General features: G+C 47.1%; 1 protein-coding gene across 1 annotated transcript in view; it reads right to left on the reverse strand.

Annotated features, from left to right (window-relative positions):
- Positions 1-1,705: 1,705 nt before the first annotated feature.
- Positions 1,706-16,651, reverse strand: part of LOC121284562 (cyclic nucleotide-binding domain-containing protein 2-like) — a 94,705-nt gene continuing 79,759 nt past the window's right edge. The window contains exons 11-12 of the mRNA XM_041200041.1: positions 3,077-3,233; positions 1,706-1,778 (exon numbers count right to left, since the gene is read on the reverse strand). Coding sequence (XP_041055975.1) covers positions 1,771-1,778; positions 3,077-3,233 — 165 coding nt within the window. The 3' untranslated portion in view covers positions 1,706-1,770. The remainder of the gene's footprint in view (positions 1,779-3,076; positions 3,234-16,651) is intronic.

Below are 16,651 nucleotides of genomic sequence, written 5' to 3' on the forward strand. Positions count from 1 at the left end.
CCTTCACCCATACTTTGAACAGAGAAAGCATTTCATAATCATTGATGATTTCTTAGTTTTTAATGACATGCTATTCATCCCTAAAACACTTCAACTCGAAATTCTCCAGAAAATCCACCATGGTCAGTTGGGAATAGTGAAATGCCAAGTTAGAGCTCAGCAGTCAGTCTGGTGGCAAGGCACCAGTCACTCCATTGAAGAGTTAACCACAAATTGCTTTACGTGTGTGGCAAATGGACTGCAGCAGTTCAAGAAAGCATCTTCTCAAGGGCCACTAAGGATGGGCAATAAATGCTGGCCTAGCCAGCGAAGCTCACATTTTGTGAATGAATAAAAAAAATAGCCAACAGCAGAGCAAACCACTGGCACCCTCTACTTTTCCTTCAAGGCCATGGCAACGCCTGAGAAATGGACTTATTTGAGTTTAACGGCAAAGTTTTCATTATCATCATTGATTACGGCGCCAGATGGTTTGAAGTGAGCAGGCTGCACAGCAGCAAGGCGGAGGCATCATTACATCACTAAAACGAGTCTTCATGACACATGGCATCCCGGACATTGTGGTGTCAGATATTGGTCCTCAGTTTGTGAATGAGCTGTTCCATAATTTTGCACAGGAACATGGTTTCATGCATGTGACTAGTTTACCTAGATATCCTCAGTCGAATGGAGAAACAGAAAGATGAGTTCGAACAATCAATGAATTGATTAAAAAGAATTAAGATATTAACTTAGTCCTTCTTAACAATAGAACATCACCACTAAAAAAATGGGTTCCCGCCATCAGAACTATTGATGGGATGATGGGTACAACACAAATACCAGCTCTACAACAAACAGAACAACCTCACGTGACCTCAGAAGATCATGAGGAAGTTAGGCAGCATGAAGGGTAACAAAGAAACAGTTAAGCTCATAATTTCAACTTCAGGCACAGAGTACGAGATTTGAAAGTGCTACAACCTGGATAGTGTGTGTGGATACGAGACCAACAGAAAGAAGGCACTGTTATGGAGAAAGCTCCACAACCGTGAACTAACAGAATTGAGATGGACCAGGGAAATATCAGAAGGAACCGAATAGCCTTGATATCATTGGGAGGAAAACAAATACAACGTTGGACATACTATTTAGATCTGGATGGAGAGAGGGAACCAGAAACAAGCAGAAGCTCTACAACCACCCAGGTGGAAAATACTCCTATCGCATGATGACAGAGTCATCCTCAGTTCATCCTCAACCTCAAAATGAAATCAGGACCAGAGCAGGGAGATTGATCAAGGTACCTCAAAGACTAACCCTGTGAAGTCTGAGACTTTGTGGGGAGATGTGGGAGGATGTATGTGGTTGGGAAAAAGATTTTGGGGGAGATGTAGAATAAAGTGTTAACATCAGGAATACCTCATACTGATGTAACTGCTGATATATGTATGATGCAATGTCACAAGATTAAGTAACTGTGATCTGGTGGGAAGCTCGTGTAGGGTGCTGAGATGTACATAGATCTGTAAATAAACAAAATTGCTTTTTTACAAATAACAGTCTATAATAGCATTTTTAGGGTAACAAGCAAACCCTAAAGAAACTCCACCTAGACCCTGAACCCAAGAAAAACAATTACAGTTTCAAATAGTGTATTTAGGATGCAATGCTCACTCACGTTCTCGCTTAGCTTCCAATCAGCCACAACTTAGCTTTGTTCCCACACATCACTGCAAATTCTGACCTTGCAGATCCCTCAGGCCTCTCATTTTATATCCTGCAAGCCATTCACCATCCTTTAATCACAAAGGTTAAACAGACACATCCTGTTTTGTTATTCTCTTAAGTGCTGGCTGATTTTTCTTTGCTTTGAAAAAGGGTAACCAATTCAAATCAACTGAACAAGAAGATACTGAAGGATGCAAAATTCCATTCTTTCTGATACTACTGTCATGTATACTCCACTGTTGGATCATCCAAGAGCATGTTATTTAAATACTTATTTATTTTGCTCTCCCCTCCTGTAACTTTTAATTTCTTGCTGGAATATGTTTTAATAGGTGTTGATTACCCAAATGGCCATTATTCACATCTACTGTTGAACAATAAGCATTGTCAAGCTATTCCACAAAAGGATGCAACACAGTTGAGCTAGAACACTTTCTTACTTGGCATTTACATGTAATTACAGTGAGGATCATTGAACAAGAATAAGGCTTGGAAACCATGGTTAATTGTCTCCTATCTAACCCAGTTGCTCAAAAGGCAATTGTACTACTGTTGTCATGGTTTGGATCAGACCAATTCATCACAGACCAAGGATCAGTGTTAGCGCTTTCCTGGCATATACAACTTAGTTGCTCAATGGGTTAACCATGGGTTAACTAGTTAGTGGGAGAATGCTCTAAAATAATCTTACCAACCATTGCCCAGAAACTGAATTGGACTAGCCATATAAATACTGTGGCTACAAGAGCAGGTCAGAGGCTGTGAATTATTTGGCGAGTAACTCACCTCCTGGCTCCCCAAAGCCTGTCCACCATCGACAAGGCACAAGTCAGGAGTGTGATGAAATACTTTCCACTTGCCTGGATGAGTGCAGCTCCAACTACGTTCAAGAAGCTTGACACTATCCAAGATAAAGCAGACCACTTGATTGGTACGCATCCACCACAATAAACATTCACTACCTCCACCATCGATGTGTAGTGGCAGTAGTATGTACCAAATTCAAGATGCACTGTAGCAACTCACAAAGGCTCCTTCAACAGCACCTTCCAAACCCACGACCTCTACCACCTAGAAGGACAAGGGCAGCAGATGCATGGGAACATCATGTGGAAGTTCCCTTCCAAGTCACACACCATCCTGACTTGGAAATATATCACCGTTCCTTCACTGTCACTGGGTCAAAATCCTGGAACTCCCTCCCTAGCAGCACTGTGGGTGTACTTACACCACATGTACTGCAGTGGTTGAAGTACTCACCACCACTTTCTCAACGGCAATTTGGGATGGGCAATAAATGCTGGCCTAGCCAAAGTTATCCACATCCTGTGAAAGAACTTAAAAAATCATACAAAGAACCTCTTACTCTGTGGTGATTTTTCTGAGCGCTTTGTTTTTCCTTCCAACAAGCTTTGTATGGATAAGTCCTTCTGGATCATGGTGCATTTCTTTTGCTGTAAACTCTGGGACAAAGCAGTTCCATGTCGATCCATTCTGAAATTTGTCACCACATCACATCGGCCCTGATAAAATATAAACAGCAAATTGATGAACGATGGAAATGTTAAATGTTATAGGAGCATTACGGTGAAAGCTATTGGTGGAAAATTCCTCATGATTTATAGGTACCAGAGGAACTGGTTTGTTAATTAAATCATTCTCATTATAAAAATTGGAGTTGTTTAAACTTTGTATGTCCAATTATTTTTGTGCACTGCTGATCAAGTTCACACTGATTTCCTGTTTTAAGACAAACTCATTAACCAGTTCTAAAATAACACACAGAGGAAATTAAACTGCTTGATTGTCTGGCCCTATGTTAGCCATGTAAGTCAAGTATGGACTGAAAATCTGTATTCCGGGCCCAACCGGGTGTGTGTCTACCAGAAAGGCCTTAAAGTAAGCCAGGATCTGGTTATGTTGGATCTTGACCTTTGTTGAACTTTCTGAACTTTTGGTGGTGTAGCTGTTGTCAATCATAGAGGATGAGGAGCATGGTCAGAGCACTGCATGTACTGAGACCTCTGAGGCCTCGGTCTAGGAGATGGTTGCTGGAAGTCAACCACAGCATCCCTACCCTCTGAGAGGTAGATGTGAGGCCCACCTGGGGTCCAGATTGGAGTTGGAGCTTGGATCCTGACACTCTTCAGCCAAGCTTTCAGTCAGCAAGTCATTTCATTAAAAAGATGTGTAGTAACTGAAAGTATAGCCTCTCCTACTGTCTGTCAGGGGTCTCGTGATTGTTCTTGGAGGCTCCTAAGCGCGGGTAATCCAGGGGGGCGGGGGTTCCTGCCGAGGATCCTGTTCAAGCACATAGCATCTGAAAAGTTCTCTGTAATAAAGTTTACCTGTTTCTTGCTGAGATTTGTCCGATACGTTAAGTCATTACATGTAACAACAAGGGTAAAATATCTCTGACTCTGCACCTCACCTTGTTAACATGAGTAAATCAAATCTTAAGAAAAAAGAAAAGACTACTCACCCAGTCATGCCACTCTTCGGCAGAATCAATCCTTATGATGCAACTATAGAAGACTGGAGCCAGTATGCAAAGCTCCTTGGTTTTTACTTTGTAGCGAACAAAATTACCGCGGAGGAAAAGCAAAAAGCAATCTTTTTGAGAGCAAGACATACAATCTCATCCACAGCCTGACGACCCCAAACGTGCCCAATTCTAAGTCCTTTAATGAATTAGTGGATCTCGTGAAAATGCATTACCAGCTGAAGATATTGGTAATACTACAGAGGTTTAAGTTTAATTCCAGGGTTAGGGCCCCGGGAGAGTTCATCGCAACAATATAGCGAAGTTGAAGCAGTTGACAGAACACTCTGACTTCGGAGGCACACTCAATGATATGCTGTGGGACCGATTAGTTTGTGGAGCTCACGATGACGCCATTCAGTGCCGTTTATTTGCAGAAGTTGACAGCGATTTGAGGCACGCCCTGGAAATAGCACTACCCATGGAAAGTGCTGCGAGAGACTCTCTGGCTTTACAACATGGCGCTTCATGTGGGGCAGGAACTGACCGCCGGGCATGGTATGAAAACCAGAGATAGATGATTTATAGGCAAAGCTAGCTGGAGGCAAATCCTATGCAAAACTGGATATGGGCAATGCTTACCAATAATTAGAGCTGGACAACACGTCTAGAGGATATGTAACCATCAACACACACGAGGGTCTTTATCAATACTTGCCCACCCTTGGAGTACCGTCTGCATGTGCAATCTTCAAAGGACAAGGGAGAGTCTTTTGCAAGGACTTCCCCAAGTGGTAGTGTACCTGGATAATGTTCTGATCACAGGGTCAACTGAAGCTGAACACTTGGCCAACCTGCTAAGAAGAATTTTGGAAGCCAGCATACGATTAAAGAAAGAGAAATGCCTATTCGAAGAGCCAGAAGTTACTTACCTGAGTCACAGGGTGGATGCCATGGGTTTGCATCCAGTAGAAGAAAAAGTTAGGGCAATCAAAGATGCACCCTCTCCGTCCAGTGTAACTGAAGTCAAGTCTTTCCTGGATATGATCAGCTACTATAGCTGCTTCTTGCCAAACTTATCAACTGTGTTAGCCATTACACTTGCTGTTAAAAAAGAATCATCGTTGGTCATGGAGTTCACAACAGGAAGAAGCCTTTGTGAATATAAAACTAATGTATTTGTTGTGTTTATTGTAAGATAACGACCCATCGAAAGAATTGGTATTAACATGTGATGGTTCTCCTTTTGGTGTGGGAGCTATGTTATCATATAGAATGGAAAATTGATCAGAAAGGCCCATTGGCTATGTCTCTAGAGCACTCTCCACATCCGAGAAGGATTATTCCCAGCTAGAAAAGGAAGTGGTATTCAGTGGTATTCAGAGTGAAGAAATTTCACCAGTACCTTCATGGATAACATTTCACCATTTTGTCCGACCATAAACCATTAATGGGTTTATTCAGTGAGGGTAAGGCCATTCCTCCAATAGCAACAGCAAGAATTGAACAGTGGCCTTTGATATTACCTGTACCTTTACACACCGTTCTGGCTTACATGTTGCAAATGTGGAGGCACTCAGTCGTCTCCCGTTACCAGTAGTATGTCCAATGTTCCAGTGCCACAAGAAGTTGTGCTTGTACTGAATTTCTTGTATTCTTTGCCTGTGTGTATGAAACAAATTAGAAATTGGACGAACAGAGATCCAATTTTGTTGAAAGTCAGAGATCTTGTTTTTACAAAGGTGGTCAAATTCACCAGTGTCTGAAGAGATTAAACCATTCCATGCCTGAAAAACAGAGTTAAGCTGTCAAGATGGAATCTTGTTGTGGGGATCAAGTTTCCAGGGAGTATCCACAACTCTTGCATTCTCAGTCAGTCCATAGAGGCTGCAGGATGGCTCCTTGGGGACTGGGGCTACCCACAGAGGCTGTGGCTATTTACAGCTGTGCGGCAGCCTCAGACTGCGACAGAGCAAAGGTATAATGAGGCTAATGCTGCAGCTTGCAACTTAGTGGAGCAGATCATTGGAATGTTGAAGATAAGGTTCCAGTGACTGGACTGGTCTGATGGAGCCCTGCATACAGTCCACAGAGGGCGTTGCACATTGTCGTCATCTGCTGTGCCCTTTACAACCTGACGCTGCAGTGGGGAGATGAGCTGGCTGAGGAGGAGATGGAGGAGCTGGTGGTCTCCTCCAATGAGGAGGATGCCGATGGCAATGAAGGTGAGGAGGTCCTCGAAGGCGATGATGATGGAGATGAGATCCTCGCACTGGCTAGATGAGGCGGACGCATTCCGGAGGCCCTCACAGCTGCTAGATTTGTGGAGGATGATGACAACATGCAGTGAGGTGACCCCATAGATCTTCACATTGCATCTGTGAACGTTTGTCTCCCATCTGGCTTATGGCAGTGCACATACCCTCTGTGATAATGCTCCTGTCATGGAGATGTAGTGGAGGCCCTAATAGCCGTTCGATTGCAGGAGGATGATGCAGTGAGGACACTCCATAGATCTTCACATAGCCTTTGAGAATGTCTCATTCCTGTCTTGCCGAGGGCAGCTCTCTTGCGCTCTGTGATTAGGGTCATGCCATAGAGACTCAGCCATGAAACTTTAAAAGCCCCTGATTCTTTGTCCGCCTTCAGTGCCTGAGCCCTTGAGGAACACAGCATCACTGGTCACAGGTGCTGAAGAGATGGAGACCAGCCCCACCTTAAAGGTGCTGAGAGCACACAGAGAGAATGATGGAACTCTGTGATGCCTGCCCACAACATTCTGGCAGCAATGACAAGCACCATCGAGATGCAGGCATCAGTAAAGTGTCCAGGAAGTGTGAGGCTGGACCATCACTTTGGCCTGAAGGTTGCACAAATCACAGGGAAGAGGCCATGGACTGAAACACCTGCCCTTATCCTGTGCAGAAAGGTTTCACATCTGAGTGACAAGAACACTGCTCATTGGAACAAGGAGCCACAGGCAGGGAGACAGTCATGGGAGTTTATTGACAATAATATATATAATGGTAGTACAAATGATTAACACCCGTGCTCAGGCTATGCAACTAATTCTTCTTAACGTTCCTAACCCTGACACCACACCTTGTTGGTCCCCGGACATCCACAGTGAGGTGGAGGCAGCCTGCTGACTGTGACGCCCTGTCTGTGATGACCTTGGCAGGAATCGTCTGGAGGGCCGAGACATGGAGGGCGCTGGTCTGCTTTTGGGGTCCTGCTGTGTGGCAGTGGCACCCTCCTCAGCCTGTGAAGCTGGAGCTGCTGAGGTCACAGAATAGGGGATTCGGATGGGCTGGACACTCCCGGAGTCACCAGAGTGGATGGTCCCGGGGTGCGTACCTGCTGATCCTCCTCCCTATGGGTGCCCGAGGGCCCCTGGCTGACTCCTTGAGGAGAAGGGGTAGCTGGAGTGAGATCGAGCTGATGGCACCCATCTCAGGTACACAATGTCCTCTTTTGAAGGGCATTGATGGTAACCACGCTGTCACCGCCTCCCAAGCCTGGCGGGTCAGGTCGCTGCCCATCCTACAGCCAAAGAGGGGGTCCAGGACATCCCTGCGGGCCTCCACTGCATTCAAAAGGCATTCCAATGACGCTTGGCTGAACCTGGGGGTTCCTTTCTTTTTGCCTTTTATGGACATCTTCCCTGCGGCAGTCCTGGTTGGAAGTGCGCACGCAGCTGGACTTTTAATACGGCGCTTACGCGATGAAGTGGCGAGATGATGGTGGGTAGGTGAATGAGACCCCGCCCGCCATCAAAACGGTGCTTTTCCTGGGAATGCATAAATAATGTGGCAGGTTTGGGACAATACGACTTGAAAACCCACCATCGACTCCGGCAGGCAAAGCGTCGTTTTTCCAGCCCACTTTCGCACTTAGTGCAAATCTGGGATGATTCCATCCTTAATCTTTAATCACCTGAGCTGTATATGTGTTGTTGGGAATTCAAATGCTCTCTGTAAATACAAACTGTAAAAAAACCAAAGTGGGAGGAAACGTAGTAACTGAAGGTATCACCTCTCCAGCTGCCTAAGCTGTCAAGTGATCATTCTTGGAAGCACTGACCAATGAGCCCTAAGCACGGGTAATCCGGTGGGGGGGGGTAAGGGGGTGGGGCTTCCTGTCGAGGATCCTGTTCAAATATGTAGCATCTAAAATAATCTCTAATAATAATTTCTTGTTGAAACCTGTCCAGTATGTTGAGTAATTACAGTAAAGGTTAGCTTATTTCATACTATTGTTCTGGGAGTTACCTAAGATAGTTACTAACACATAAACACAAAGATTAGTTTCAGAGGAAGATAAAAACAATACTCCTAAAAATTGGAACAATTCAGTCTGTATTCAGTGCAGGCCTGGTATGTTTTGAAGCTGAGGTGTTGTGTTGTCTGAATTGAAGATCTTGAAGTTGTAGAGTTGCTCCTGCTAGAAGTGTACGAGAGTACGCTTCTGGCCAGCAGCATGTCAGAATCCATGAGGAAAGGCATCATCACCCTCATCTACAGGGGGAAAGGGAGGAAATTAGAAATTGGCGACCTATTTCATTGTTGAATGTGGACTATAAGATTCTGTCCAAGGTCATCGCCAATCGGGTCAAGTCCACTCTGGAATTGGTGATCCACCCTGACCAGACCTGCACTGTGCTGGGCAGGAAGATCTCTGACAGCCTCGTGCTGCTCAGGGATACGATTGCCTACATGCAGGACAGGGGTGTGGACACCTGCCTCATCAGCCTGGATCAGGAGAAGGCCTTTGACAGAATATCGCACACCTACATGGTGGATGTGCTCTCCAAAATGGGGTTTGGGGAGGGAATTTGCAATTGGATCCAACTGCTCTACACTAACATCAGTAGCACAGTCTCAATCAATGGGTGGGAATCAGATAGCTTTCCTATTAAATCTGGAGTCAGGCAGGGCTGCCCTCTCTCCCCTGTCCTGTTTGTGTGTTGCATAGAACCCTTTGCTGAGTCCATCAGGAAGGATCCGGGCATAGGAGGAGTGACGATCCCAGGCAGTGAGGGCACTCAGGTCAAAGCCTCCCTGTACATAGATGATGTTGCCATCTTCTGCTCGGATCCGCTGTTATGTGCAGACTGATCCACATCAGTGACCAGTTCGAACTGGCCTCAGGAGCCAAGGTAAATCGTGGGAAAAGCAAGGCCATGTTCTTTGGGAACTGGGCTGACCGATCCTTTGTTGCCTTCACCATCAGGGCTGATGGCCTGAAGGTGCTGGGGATATGATTCGGAGGGACCGGGGCATGCGTTAGAAACTGGAAGGAGCGAGTGTCTATGGTGAAAAGGAAACTGGGTATGTGAGAGCGACGCTCCCTCTCCATTGCAGGTAAGAACCTGGTCATCAGGTGTGAGGCACTCTCACTGTTGCTATACGTGGCACAGGTCTGGCCTATTCCAGACTCCTGCGCGATGGTGATCACCCGAGCCATCTTTCGCTTTATCTGGAGGTCGAAAATGGATTGTGTTCGCAGGGATGTGATGGACAAATCTCTAGATAAAGGGGGAAAAAACGTGCCCAACATCGACCTCATACTGATGGCCACCTTTGTGTGCGGCTGCATCAAGCTGTGCATAGACCCTCAGTACGCAAACACCAAGTGTCACTACATGCTGAGGTTCTACCTGTCCCCAGTGTTGCGAAGGATGGGTCTGGCCACGCTGCCGCAGAACACTCCAAGTAGTTGAACCGTGCCGTACCACCTGTCCCTCGTGGAAAAATTTATGCAGTGAAACACCTTTGACCACATGTCCATCAGGCAGTGGTTGGCACCTAACGTCTTAGAGGCCCTGAGGGAAAAGGAGAGGATGGATCCTGTGGGATGGTCAAAGTCAATTGGCAGAATGCCTCATCGCCAGAACTTTCCAACAAGCACCAAAATGTAGCTTGGCTGGTGGTGAGAAAGGCCCTCCCCGTCAGATCCTTCCTACACGCCAGTAGCCTCACCCCCTCTGCACGTTGCCCTTGAGGCGACTGTGGTGAGGACGAGACCGTTGTTCATCTCCTTGTGGACTGTGCCTTTGCAAAGAAGGTCTGGAGAGAGATGCAGTGGTTTCTGTCGAGGTTCATTCCAAGCAGTTCTGTGACACAGGACTCTGTGCTCTATGGGCTGTTCCCAGGGACACACACCGAGACAAACATCAGCTGCAGCTGGAGGATCATCAACTCAGTCAAAGATGCTCTTTGGTGTGCCCAAAACTTGTTGGCCTTCCAGTGCAAAAAGTTTTCCCCGATCGAGTGTTGCAGATTGGCACATTCCAAAGTCTAGGACTATGTGCTGAGGGACGCACTAAAGCTTGGGGCAGCCACCACAAAGGCACAATGGGGAAGGCTCACTGTCTATGACCTTTCTGCCACAGTGCACCGAGGGGCTGGGAACTGTTGAGAGCCCCTCGGGCTGTACAGCTCAAAATGAATGTATGCAGTGAATACTAATTGTATTATAATTGTATTGAAGCACCTCAGAGTGCAACATGATGTCTGGTGATAACTCCAATACCATTGTCTGATTGTCTGTAATGACCATATTGAAAGGATTGTAATATTCATTGATTGTATTGATGCACCTGTGATCCATGTGTAAAAGTTGAATCTGATTGTACTTTTGTGATGGTGATTTTGAAATGTTTTGGAACGTTCTTCCAGATATTTTATAAATAAAGTATATTTTTCAAAAAAAAATTCACTCTGACTGTCTGTAGTGACCATATTGAAGTGACTGTAATATTCATTGTATTGATGCACCTCATGATCCATGTGTAAAAGTTGAATCTGATTGTACTTTTGTGAGGGCGATTTAGAAATGTTTTGTAATGTTCTTCCAGATATTTTATGAATAAAGTATTTTTTCAACCAAAAAAAAATCACTCCTGCTTAGGTAAAACTTGGAACAAGGAGCTCTTGGAAAGGAGCTTCCTCAGTGCACCATATTATTCAAAGGAACATTAGGTGAATAACAGTTTGGAGCTGTCCTCGATGCAACTTTTGCTGTTGCTCTCTGCCCCCCAATGAGGAGTCCCAACAGCCGATAACTGCCTCAGTCTGAACCTGCCACCATTTGCTGCTCCTCACCTGCCCAATTCCACCTTAAAGAAAAATGTATCATCCGGCTCAAGCAGAATGAATGAGTATGCAAAGGGGACAATAATTGTTGTAAATTGTATCTCCCAGTTTGTGTATTTCCAAACTAGGGGCGGACTCAACCAGATTTGCATGAAGTATAGTAGCAGACAGGAAAAGAACGTTTTACCCGCTGCCTGCAATGGCAGCCTTTCACACCTCATTAATTATGCATTCCCAGGAAATGTGCCATTTCGATGGTGGGCAGGGTCTCCTTCACCTGACACGCCATCATCTTGCTGCTTCATCATGTTAGGTGCCATAGTTAAAGTGCAGCTGCGCGCACACCTCTCAGTGCTTTCAGACAATGACTGCTGCAAAGAAGCCATGGCCCCCAAAGGCAAGAAGACTGCAGCCCTCTGATTTAATGACACATCCCTCCAGTGCCTTTTGGATGATGCGGTGGCCTGCATGATGTCCTGTATCCACGCTCTGGCTGCTGGATGGACAGCAACATCACCAACCTGGCATGGGAGGTGGTGGCAGCGGGGGCCAACATCAATGACCTACAAAAGAGGACAGCCACCCAGTGCCAATAAAGGATGAATGATCTCCTCCATTCCACCAGAATAAGTCACTCTTCTCGTCACTCTCAACGTACACTCTCACAAACCCATCACACATCCACAGGGATCTCACTCACTGCCAGTTCAAGGGACATCATCATTCACTCTCTCACACACACCTTCATTGCCCTCATCCCATCTGTAGGACCACTCAACACACAGACATGCCAGGCATACTTATCATCTGGCCTGCTTATACTTTCTCCACCTCTATTCATGCAGGACAAGCTGGCACGCACAAGAGGGAGAGGCTGCAGACTGGTGGAGGAATGCTGGAAATCAAGGTCCTTAAGGACTTTGAAAACAGAGCCATCCAGCTGGCCAGTGAGGATCTGGACCATTCCTGTGCTGATGGTGAGGTTGGCACTGCTCTATCAAGTGAAGATCCAGCAGTGCAAAATCCATCAGTCAACCAGGCTGTGAGTGATTTCACAGGCCACTGTCATCCAGTAATTATCTCTCCTTGCTTTTGCAGGCACATCTGGGAAACTGCCAAGGGAGTTCATGACCCAGGGCCACCAATCAAACCCTGAACTAAGCTCAGAAGAGGAATCCGCTGAAACGCTCCCTGAAGTCCCATCACAGCGCTCAGCCACACCCTCCACCAGCACAGAGACACACTCCTTGGTGGGACCTAGCTTTAGAGTAGCCTCAGAATCACAATCTGGTGAGTCAACCAAATAAACTAACAGAATCAGGTACAAAGCAAAAGGCTGCCTCTTAAAGGGGAACTGCAAAAGCAAAAGACAAAAGGTGAAGGAAACTTACCAACATTAAACCAAAATGTGATTAAAGCGCTTGATAAAACTCCCCAGTCCCTGTGATGCCCACCGAGCACAGAAGGCTTCGACGGTGCCTGCGGACACCCCACGCACCCTCTCCAGGTACACCCAATTGTGAACATAGCCACAGCAAAATAGAAGGCAGTCATGTTGGACAATCCCCTCGATCACCCGCTGCCTGGACTTTTGAGTCAACCAAGTATACTAAATTAACAAAATTAGGGACAAATTTAAAAAGCAGCCCCTTAAAGGGAAACTGCAAAAACAAAAATGTAAAGGAAATTTACAAACATTAAACCAAAATGTGCTTAAGAGGGTCAATAAAACATCCCAGACCCCGCATTGCCCAGTGAGCATGGAAGGCCTCGACAGTGTCGGCAGACACCACATGCTCCCTCTCTAGAGACACTCAGCCGCGAACAGAGCTGCGGAAAAGAGGCAGACAGTCGGGTTGGATAACCCCCTCGATTACCCGCTGCCTGGACCTTAAGAAGATGTAACTCTTTCAGAGTCAAACAATTAAACTAAATTAACAAAATGAGGGATAAAGTAAACATAGCCCCTAAGTTTGGTTAGCTGTAAAACCAAAGACAAAGTTTAAAGAAAACTTACAAACATCAAATCAAAACGTGATTAAGAGGGTCGATAAAGCACCCCAGCCCCCACAGTGCCCACCGAGCACGGAAGGCCTCGATGGTACCGGCAGACACCATGTGCTCCCTCTCCAGGGACACCCGGCTGCGAACGTAGCCGCGGAAGAGGGCCAAACAGTTGGGTGGGACGACCCCCTCGATCGCCCGCTGCCTGGACCTTAAGAAGATGTAACTCTTTCTTGAGTCAAACAATCCAACTAAATTAACAAAATTGGGATAAATCAAGCACAGCCCCTAATTCAGGTCAGCTGTAAAACCAAGAACAAAGTTTAAAGGAAACTTACAAACTTTAAACCAAAATGTGATTAAAGGGGTCAATAAAACACCCCAGTCCCCGCGGTGCCCACTGAGCATGGAAGGCCTCGAGAGTGCCGGCAGACACCGCGTGCTCCCTCTCCAGAGACACCCGGCTGCGACATAGCCACGGAAGAGGGCCAAACAGTCGGGTGGGACGACCCCCACGATCGCCCGCTGCCTGGACCTTAAGAAGATGTAGTTGCACAGCCTGGGCACAGTTGTTAATTGCTTGTACATACTGTTCACTATTGTCAATAAACTCCCAAAAATGTCTCCCTGCCAATGGCTCCTTGTTCTGATGAGCAGTGTTCTTGTCACTCAGATATGAAACCTTTCTGCACAAGATAAAGGCAAGTGTCTCAGTCCAAGGCCTCTTCCCCGTGCTTTTTCAGCCTTCAGACCAAAGTGCTGATCTGGCCTCCCACTTCTTGGACACAATTGTGATGCCTCAATGGTGCTTGCCAATGCTGCCAGAATGTTGTGGGCAAGCGTCACCGAGTTCCATCATTCTCTCTGTGTGCTCTCAGCACCTTTGAGATGGGGTTGGCCCCATCTCTTTAGCATCTGTGACCAGTGACGCTGTGCTCCTGAAGGGGACAGGTGCTGAAGGTGGACAAAGGATCAGGTGCTTTTAAAGTTTCATGGCTGCGTCTCCATGATATGATCCTGATCACAGAGCGCAAGCGAGCTCCCCTCAGCCAGACAGAAGTCAGACATTCTCAGAGACAATATAAAGATCTATGGAGTGTCCTCTCTGCATGTCATCATCATCCTCCAGGAATCTAGTGATAGGGTCTCCACTACATCTCCATGACAAGGACATTATCACAGAGGTTATGTGTGCTGCCATAAGCCAGACTGGAGTCAAACATTCATAGATGCAATGTGAGGTACTTTTGGCATTTTCTCACTGTATGTCGCCATCATCCTCCATCCATCCAGCAGCTATGAGGGCCACGCAAGCGCCCACCTCATCAGGCTAGAGCAAGGGCCTCATCACTGTCTTCGTCACCTTCGGGCACCTCACGGAGGAGACTTCCAACTCCTGCATCTCTTCCTCAGCCAACCCCTCTCCCCATTGCAGCAGAAGGTTATAAAGGGTACATCAGGCAACAACTATGCGTGGCACCCTCTGGGTACTGTATTGCAGGGCTCCACCAGACTGGTCCAGACACTGGAACCTCATTTTCAGCATCCCGATGGTTTGCTCCACCAAGTTGCAAGTTGCAGCATGAGCCTCATTATATCTTCGCTCTGCTGCAGTCTGAGGCTGCCCCATGGGTGTCATCACCCAAGGCCTCTGTGAGGAACCATCCCTGCAGCTTCTGTGGATCCAGGAAGATGTCAGGGATCTGTGACTGACTGAGAATGTAGGAATCACGCACAGTCCCTGGAAATCGTGCGCACACCTGCAGGTTGTGTTTGTGGTGTTCACACACCAGCTGCACATTCAGCGAATAGGACCCCTTGTGGTTGATGTAGATGGAGATCTGAGCGCCACAGGAGTGTAGCCGATGGCACCCTGCACCTGTGAGAAACCCAAGATCTGGCAAATCCAATTGCTCTCCTTTCCTGGCTCTCTTTGCCCCAGGCGAATTACACAAAGCTGTGTGCCCTTGCAAAGATGGCATCCATGACCTCATGGATGCATTTGTGGGTTGATGCTTGTGATATCCCACAGAGGTCACCTGTAGGGCCCTGAAAGGAGCCACTGGTGTAGAAATTGAGTGCCTTGGTCACTTTCACAGCCACTGGCAGTGGATGCCCTCCATGTCCCCGCGGCGCCAAATCCTGCAGCAGGTGGCAGATGTGACCAACCAGTTCCCTAGACATGCGCAGTCTTCAGCGACACTGGTTCTTGTTCATCTGCAGGAATGAAAGGTGGCATCTATAGACCCTGGGTCTAGCTATATGCCAACCAGCAATGGCTCGCTGTGACTCTTCAGCAGCTTATGTTGGAGCCCCAGCCGCCCCTTCTTCCAGAGGACGCTGTTCCTCCCTCTGCGCAGCCAGGCACCTCAGTCGCTCTCTTCTCCGTCATCTTCACCACGAGGCATACAGCTAGTTCACCAGGTTCCATGATCCTGATGATTCCTGCAGAATGAAAGAGAGAGACATGTGGGCTAGCATGGGTGTACTAAGAACCTGTCTTGTTTAAGTCCGAAGGCCTCTTAACACATCTTGGCGAATGCTGGCCACCAGTTGGATGGCCAGAGTTTTGTACGCTGCATTGCTGACTGAAACTCCACCCACCTCTGCCCTGCTCCGCCCAACCAATTGGCAGTGGCTTTGCCCACTGGACTTCATACTGTGCTCCCAGTTCAGGTGCAGGCATTCCCCTAACCTGCACTGCAAGGCTGCACTGTTAGCTTGAATCATGGGTGAGACTGGTCCAAACCTGAATGATGACATTTCAAGGGGCTGTGAGCGCCTCCACCAGTGACTGCTCCATGGCCAGGTTTAGCAAGGAGATTATAACAGCATGCCTGGTTGTCCAACTGTTTTGCAGTACACTAAGACGCTCATTAGTTCACAGTCTGTGCCCAAAGGGTGAAAAGCTCTGGAACACTTGGTGGCACTTTCAGGTCTCTGCGTTGCTTGAGTGGGCAGATAAGCTAGAGGCCCAACTCCAATTATATCAATGTGGCTGTGCATGGACTGTCTCAACTGCAGAGGAATGGTCACTTTATGCAGCATTTCCTTAATGTATGGCTGCTTCCCTCCCCATTGACCCCACATGTGCTTGTGCACCACCATCAGCCACAGTGTAGCCCTTGCCGCCAACCCCCAACCCCCAAGCTTGCCTCAACCGCAGGGCAGCCTCTGCCTCCCCACCTCAACTTTGAAGTCCAACAGGTGACCCTCGCAAGTGCTGCACAATGTTATTGTGTACTCACCTCCAAGTTCTCCTCGAAGTGCAGCCTGCCAAGTGCAGGCCTTTAATATGATGTTCTGAAACACGTGGGCATGCAATCACGCCGCCATTCTTGGGTGATCCAGTGTGGGG

The sequence above is a fragment of the Carcharodon carcharias genome, chromosome 1 (assembly GCF_017639515.1).
Source record: "Carcharodon carcharias isolate sCarCar2 chromosome 1, sCarCar2.pri, whole genome shotgun sequence".
Taxonomy (NCBI): Eukaryota; Metazoa; Chordata; class Chondrichthyes; order Lamniformes; family Lamnidae; genus Carcharodon; species Carcharodon carcharias.